This window comes from Epinephelus moara, chromosome 8 (assembly GCF_006386435.1).
Source record: "Epinephelus moara isolate mb chromosome 8, YSFRI_EMoa_1.0, whole genome shotgun sequence".
In the NCBI taxonomy this organism is placed as follows: Eukaryota; Metazoa; Chordata; class Actinopteri; order Perciformes; family Serranidae; genus Epinephelus; species Epinephelus moara.
In genome coordinates this window covers 19,907,608-19,915,639 of record NC_065513.1, presented here as the reverse complement: position 1 = coordinate 19,915,639, position 8,032 = coordinate 19,907,608, and the positions used below count along the sequence as shown (strand labels likewise).

Below are 8,032 nucleotides of genomic sequence, written 5' to 3'. Positions count from 1 at the left end.
TCTATGAAAATATTACTAAATCTGTCATTTATTCATTTTAATATTCATCAATGATCATGTCTCACCTCTGTTCCTCACTGTCCAATTTTCAGGATCCCATCATACGTTCATTGTTCAGGAGGTTCACTAGACCAAGCAGCCTTTTGGGTTCCTCTAAGTAAGTACTGTATAGAATAACGGGATGGTGTAGGTTTAAATTTATTAGACAAGTACATATACACCAACAAGACAGTGTACAAGCGGTGTCACAAGAAAGGTTGTTTTCATTCATAGGCTTCATTGTCTTTCCATCAAAACCTGGTGGGCCGGACTAGGCTCAAAATGCCCGGGCCGATTTTTTGTCCCAGTCCAGCCCTGCACAGTCTGAACTGTATAGCTACTCTTCCTCAGTGCCACTCACACTGGCCAACACATTCTCACTCTGACCTTGTCACATATTGATGTTTTGGTCATGGGCGGTCCACGTCCACATATGACATGAAAGGTACCCTGGGTGTGCTGGTTGTTGACGATCTGGGACACTGTGTCAGGTTCTGTCTGTTAATTTAATCAAAATAAAAGTCCTCTGTTCCTTCCATGTTGTAAATGGGGGTGGAAAAATACACATGTTTTAAATATAGCTAGAGGGGGACCTGTACCCTTAGTTCCCCTGACATCTATGCCTTGAATGCAGTGCAGCTCACACCAGTCTCACATCCACAGTGGCGTAAGGTTACAATGGGCCCCAGTGCACGCTATTATGAGGGTCCCTATTACACCTTAGTTACAAGTTATGAAGCATACATACATACACACACACACACACACACACACACACACAAACACAGTTTTAGGTGTATATATTTTAGCAGGGCCGGACTGGGACAAAAATTCAGGCCGGGAGTCATGCATCCACCCAGGCCACCCAATCCACACATTACATGCTCACACACGTGCACGTGCACACGGACACACATATGGGCTAAGTAATCACCAAAGCTCATTATTCCAGACTGACAGTCACACAACAACTCTATTAAACACAACTGTTACAGCAACCCTACTCATAGTCCTCCAGTCCAGTGCTTTTCTCTTCCCTAACCTCACCAAATGTGCCCCTCAATAAACCAGGACTCCTATATGAATGGATATTATGCTGAACTAAACAACATGATTGTATTATTTTGTCAGCAAATCATTTTGATGTCAGCTTATCATAATCAATATGGCAACACCCATATCCAATGCAACAGTAAAACTTAAAATTTGACCAATCGTTGTGGCAAATGCTGACAAGCACCTATCATTTCTGACAGCGGGCGGGCTCTCTGCCAGCCGGCAAGGCCACCTACGCTGCACAGCCTGCGCTGCAGAGCGCGCCTTAAAAAAACACAAAAAAAAAAAAACAAGACAGGCAGGCCAGAGCAGACCACTTGCGGGCCAGGTCGCCTGGAAACTCCCCCGTGGGCCAGTCCGGGCCTGTATTTTAGCAACAGTGTGTCTTACTTCCAGTTTTACGTTACATCCACTTGCAGATACTTGATATTGGAGACATTAACATACATATTACACAGCAATCATCATTACATATCTGTATAGGACAAATCTACAGAAGAAAATAGGAAATTATTAGTTTAACTGGATAGTTTTTTATTGGTAAATTATAGTTTTTTAAATAGTTTATGTAGAATAACTTTATAATTTGTCATAGATTGACACTGTTTTACAAAACCAGAAAACCATGATGGAGATGTGTTTGCCTTATTTAGGACATGTATGGAAAATAGCACCTTTTTTGTTTTAATGTGAGTTCTTTGAACACGGGCGTATTTCCAGGTGGCAGTCGGGCCCCTCCACCCCATGCGTCTTATGCCCCTGCACATCCACAAACCAGTTCCACAGATTTTATCACTTTGCATTGAAACAGGGAATCACATGGATGTGGTACTACTCTGTGAAGGTATAGGCACGTCTTCTGTAACATATTATTTTACCCTTAAACATACTGCTAATGCGCACATTGGCAGGTCATCCTGAGTTGTAGCTCTATTCATAACACACCAGAAAACATGATGAGAAGCGCTCTGGAAGCTCCCGCTCACCCACATTCCTCCCCGAGGCGACTAGCGGCTCCTCTCTAGCGGTACTCCGAGCCCGGACTCAGTAAAAGCTTTCACCGGGTCGTAAATTAAGCGGACTATAATGAAGCCTATTTCAACATTATGACCGTAGTTGCCCGTGTGTGATAATCTTTAAATAAACGTACCTGAATAGACCTAAATCCACGGCCAAGTGTCCTCAGCTCCACCTGTCACAAGCTTCCTCTGGAGGCAAATGAGCGCCGCTTCTCTCTGAAACAAGCGCCTAATTCCTCGTGGGTGGAGATATTAGGCTACAGTTGTGTGTGTGTGTGTGTGTGTGTGTGTGTTATTGTGTAATGCGGTGAACACACGCACAGGGACGTAGGCTGCAGACAAAAGAGAATACTAAATAAGTCAGAGACATACAATAAAAATGAAGACAAGATGAAATATTGACGATAACGTTACTGATTTCACTTTCACACAGTGTGTGTGTGTGTGGAGGAGAGGGAGAGTGTTTAACCAGTGACAAGGAACACCTGTGATGACAGATGCACGAGGCGAGACTGTGGACCATTTCTTTTGTCTCTTTTTGTCTTTTTGTCTCCTTTTATGAACTCAGCCGCCCCCTGTCCCGTCACGTCCTGAACAATGTAAGAGGCTCTTCCTTTGGAGGCATTTGACATCTGCAACTCTTCAGGTAGGTTTATTCAGAGATTACCGGTCATATGCTATAGCCTATATATCAGCTATTATTTCGGACTTTAACTTAACTTCTAGATGTTTGAAGCGTGCATCAGCGGGACAGACACCGCTGCACTGACAGTGCCTTCCGTGCGCGATCTGTTGAGGAGCACGCGCAATCTGCGAACGGAGCCAGGCGAAGGTATAACTGAGGATTACAGAGCGCCAGGCAGCAACTCGCGGCTCCGTTCAAGAGTCTGATACACTTTGGGTAGGAGACATGTGTGCTGTATCCAATGTTTTAATATTATTGGATGTTGTCGTGGAAAAAAGGCGGTGTGACACTCGGATGTGGTTTATCAGTCTGGGCTCAGCCAGTGAGTAACAGGGTGGTGGTGTCACCCTGAGGTGGCTCCTAGGGGTTATTATAGGTTATTGAGACGATTCAACAGTATGGTCAAACCTGTAGTGTGACTGATGAACTGTAGGGAAGACAGCTGTGTTGTGCTCCAGAGGCAAGTGAATCACTGGTGAGGTATGGGCGCAGGAAGTAAGGAAAGTAGCATTAAGTGGCATTATATTTTAAGTCATATTAAAAAGTTGGAGTGGGCATATAGAAGAAAAAGATTGAAGAGAATGGGTCTGAGGCAACTGAGGAGGAAGTGGTGTGCTGTGAAAATAATTTAACTAATGGAGGTCAAACAGATGATGGAAGAAAAGAGTGGTATAACAGGAGGGTGTCAGGGTAGAGAATTATTCTGTAATCTTTACATTTCTGACCTCCACCAGGAAGTGTTTGAGCAACAACATCATCAACAGTAGAAGGCAGCAGAATCCTGTTTTGTGATCCAGAAATCAGCACTGAGTTCAAATAAACACAAGAAGTCTGTGCTCTAGAGAAAGGATCAACACTCAGTGAAAAACCTAAGCCCTATGATAAGCTAATATGGCAAGGCTTAACTATACAAACCAATGAGCAGTGATAACTAGCATGTCTTTCTAAAGTTAAAGGAGCTAACTGAACTTACAGGATCAGCAAACACACTCACCTTGCCGCATGGCCTCAAACAAAATGGATTCAAATAGGCCACTCCCACACTTAAATACTTCCTCTTCCTGGATTTCCTCCTGAGAAGAAGTGGATCTCTCCACCTGATCTCAAGGAGTTATGTGCCCTGTTTAGTAGTTCCCCCTGCTGGCCCCCAACTGACATTACTTCTTCTCTTATAGATAAACTGGCTACATTTAATTGCTTCATCTGACATTTCCCTCACTGTCTTCCTCAAACTCTGTCCCCGCACTCCGAGTTCCCCCAGGAGCGAGACACTAATATGGATGGTAAGTTTCTGACAGTTTACCAACTTTAAAATGTCTCCAATGTAAACCATTAGAGAGCCTTTAGTTTTTATATTTTTGTCTTGACAGAGCTGACTGTCGTTGTGCTGCTGTGTGTTGCTGAACTCACTCAGTGCTTTCCGGTCACAGCAAGTCAAGGTATGACTTCTCTTGTATACTCCACTCTCCTGATAAAAAAAGTATATCGCACGTTTCATGGATCTGCTGTGTGATGTTACAGGTGGACACCGATCTGTGCAGCTGTTTTTCTGCAAGGATCCAGGGTGTGCTGCTCGTGTGAGATACATATTTTGTAACAACATGAAGCTGAACTTCAATCGCACTCACATCACAGAGTGTTCAGGCCCTCCACCACCCAATAATGTCTGCCAGCATGACGGTCGGGCCTTCGTTTCCAAAGATACAGCTGGTTCCTGTGAGTTTGAAGATAGCGTGGATTATATGGACACTGAAAAATGTACAGGTATTTACATTTACTTTCGTAACTTCTTAGTATATGTTGTGGTCCAACAACTGATGCCATGCTGTCTGATACCACTTACTAACACTCCTCTTGTTTCCTCAAATAGACCAAAACAACATTTGTGTGTTTATCAGTGGTAAGTTTTTCTTACACACTTTGCATCATGTTGCTCACTGTTCTGATTGATCATTGACCACTGGAGTTTTCCTCTTTTATTTAGCTACCACACCATCACCAGTCACCACAGAGGGTAAATCAAAGGACCATGCAAAACCTGGACACATTGTCAGGGGAGTTGTTGGTTAGTTCTGAAAATCAATACATCTGATACTTTGTCTGCTTACACCATATTTCTTCTGATTCTGGACAAGCAACTGTCGACACCAGCCAGTGGTTAATCTTTCCTTCACCTTTCACCTCACTCACGTCTGCCATGTTAAATTTAAGATCTTAATGCTTTTTGCTACTAATCCCACTTGCTTTTACTCTCCCGTCCTCTGTCTTCTTCTTGCTGATGCTCAGGGCTGACATGTTGGTCCTTTAAACACTGACAATCAGGTGAGATCAAAATGTCAGGATGTGTTGCATTCATCTTGTGTTGATACAATTATCTGAGATATCCATATCTTGATTTTACAGGTGGTTTACTGCTGCTAATAGCACTCGCATGTGTGATTGCATGTTGCTGTATAAGAAGACAAAACAGAGAACAGAATCAACCGCCAGCAAGGTAATCAGTTTTAAATTATTGTTATTTACAAAGTTCTTTCATTTGTATGTTCAGCTATTGTGAGATCCTGTTACCAACACGTCCTCATGTTTAATATGAATTTGTCTCAGGGGCCCTGACGTAAATTTACCCCTAGGAGAGCAGCAGGACCCTGGAGAAATCAGTGAGAGGTTAGTGCACATTAAATAGACAGCCTATAGCTCACAGCATATCTAAATGTAGATGTAAATATACTCACTCTGACTTTTTACACCTTCAGATATTATCATGGTCCTGGACTGGATGATGGCAGCTCTCCTCAGTGTGGAGCTTAAACTCCTGCAGCCTCATTTTTCTTCTTTTTACCAAGTTATATTTATTTTATTTGTTTTTTGTTACGGTCAGTATTCTGTCACCTGGTACTGTATGTGCACTTGTGGTCCAGTGCAGGGTGGGGCTAATACCTGATGCTGTGATTGTCTGACTAGGAACACCTGGCCAGTTTTCCACAGCCACTTCAGCCTACTTTTCCCAATCACTATGAACCTCATACTTTTCCTGTGTTGCACTGTTTTATTTGTTTTACTTTAATACATTTCATTTTATTGTTGTTAAGTCAAGTGTGCACCTCCCTACTTTGTTGCGGCCCTGAAGCCAGTCATGACAGTTTTGTTTGTTGATTTATTTATCTGTTTGTCAGCAGGGTTAGGAAAAAAAGTACTGGACTGATTATCATAACGTAACTTGGTGGAAGGATGGAGCATGTGCCAAGGATCAACTCTGTACAGTTTGGAGCAGATCTGAATCACAGGACGACACACAAATGATTTTTCACTTTAGGCTAATTAACACTGCAAAAAAAGCACATTTTGCCTTGGTGGAATAAATGCCATAATAGATGCCATACATCTCAACACCTAGTAGATGTTAGTAAATTTAAAAAATGACAAAACAAATAAGATGACTCCATATCAAACTTCACATTCACAGGTACCAGTAATTCATCTGGAGCAGCCCACACATGTTGCTCAAACTTCATACAGAGAGCAGTTGTTGGAGCTCTCAGGGACAGTGCAACTTTCCTCCCAAACTAAATGTCGCTATGGAAATGTAAATACACACATATCATGCAACTAATTATACTCTTAGTCATCCAAATGTGAATTGTTGGCAGTAAGCCTCATTTAAATGTGACTCAAGTAAAATGTCTGTCTTGGGAGCAAAGGTTTTTTGTAATAACTGTTTGATTACACATAAAATACACACTCACTAACTTACTCATGGATTCCACTGCTTAGGATTGCAAGTGTCTAATATACAAACTACCGAGCTTGAAAAGCATCTGCTAGCAGATGTTTGATTGTGATGAAAAATGCTCTCTGGAAAAGTGTTTCATATCTTAAGCACATTGCTTTAACCAACTTTGAGGAGAGACTTGTGTTAAAAGGCAGTGCTGGGATTGCAGGTGTTGCTTTATGGTACATAGCAATGAATATGCATTTTCTGAGGAAACGCATCTTGCTTTTTCTACACTTTACAGGAACAACAAAACTCCTCCTCTGACATTTCCTGTTGAAGCAAACTGTTATGTGTAAAGCCAGAATAAAAGACTCCTTACAGCATTTGATGCTCTTATGCTCATTATGTCAGCCAACCCCTCAGCAGCATGGACATTCTTTAACTCAAAAGTGTATGCAGGTATGTAACCTCCAAAATGACGTTGTGTTTTAACTCGAAATGATTTGCTGAGAATTTCGCTTAGAAAAACAGAGAAAAGTGTTTAATCATTTACAAGGAACAGCTATGATGATATAGGCACCAGGCGGGACTGTGGAACATTTCTTTTCTCTTCGGATGTAGGCTAATGCCTTCCTCTCTCCTCAGAAGTTAACTGAGGAAGCTGTCTGAGATGAGGGGAAATGCCTAAAGTCTTTTAACCCTTTAGCTTAACGTCACCGCCGCCTCCTGTCCCGTTACGTCCTGGACAATGTGAGAGGTTGCCCCTTTGGAGACATTTGACATCTGCTGCTCTTCAGGTAAGTTTATTCAGAGATTACCGGTCATATGATATCAGCTATTATTTCATCAGCGGGGCAGACACTGCTGCACTGACAGTTACAGAGCGCCAGGGAGCAACTCGCGGCTGCCCTCAAGAGTCTGATACACTTTGGGTAGGAGACGTGTGTGCTGTATCCAATGTTTTAAAGTCATTATTGGATTTTGTCATGGAAAAAAGCGGTGTTACACTCGGATGTGGTTTATCAGTCTGGGCTCAGCCAGTGAGAGACAGGGTGGTGGTGTCACCATGGTGGTTCCTAGGGGTTATTATAGGTTATCGAGACGATTCAACAGTATAACCTGTGCAAGAAACAAGTGTGACTGATGAACTTTAGGGAAGACAGCTGTGTTGTGCTCCAGAGGCAAGTGAATCACTGGTGAGGTATGGGCGCAGGAAGTAAGGAAAGTAGCATTAAGTGGCATTATATTTTAAGTCATATTAAAAAGTTGGAGTGGGCATATGGAAGAAAAAGATTGAAGAGAATGGGGCTGAGGCAACTGAGGAGGAAGTGGTGTGCTGTGAAAATAATTTAACTAATGGAGGTCAAACAGACGAGGGAAGAAAAGAGTGGTATAACAGGAGGGTGTCAGGGTAGAGAATTATTCTGTAATCTTTACATTTCTGACCTCCACCAGGAAGTGTTTGAGCAACAACATCATCAACAGTAGAAGGCAGCAGAATCCTGTTTTGTGATCCAGAAA

At 42.5% G+C, this 8,032-nt stretch overlaps 1 protein-coding gene and 1 long non-coding RNA gene across 8 annotated transcripts in view; one reads left to right on the top strand and one right to left on the bottom strand.

Moving 5' to 3' along the window:
- The window catches only part of LOC126394486 (uncharacterized), a 9,613-nt gene extending 5,606 nt beyond the window's left edge, over window positions 1-4,007 (bottom strand). For 3 of the 7 annotated variants that reach the window (XR_007570365.1, XM_050051308.1, XM_050051309.1), the window contains exon 1: window positions 3,794-4,007. Coding sequence is in view for 2 of the 7 variants with exons in the window: in XM_050051308.1 (XP_049907265.1) it covers window positions 3,794-3,803 (10 nt within the window). In the remaining 5 variants the exon portion in view is untranslated. Of the gene's footprint in view, window positions 1-65; window positions 369-2,245; window positions 2,447-3,793 lie in introns of those variants that run through there. The other 4 variants (XR_007570366.1, XR_007570367.1, XM_050051310.1 and 1 more) reach the window with 3 other exon arrangements.
- Window positions 4,008-4,163: 156 nt separating this feature from the next.
- LOC126394837 (uncharacterized) lies at window positions 4,164-4,864 on the top strand. Its single transcript, XR_007570397.1, has 4 exons — window positions 4,164-4,238; window positions 4,321-4,563; window positions 4,670-4,699; window positions 4,784-4,864. It is a non-coding gene; the product is annotated as an uncharacterized LOC126394837 (long non-coding RNA).
- The last annotated feature ends 3,168 nt before the right edge of the window (window positions 4,865-8,032 follow it).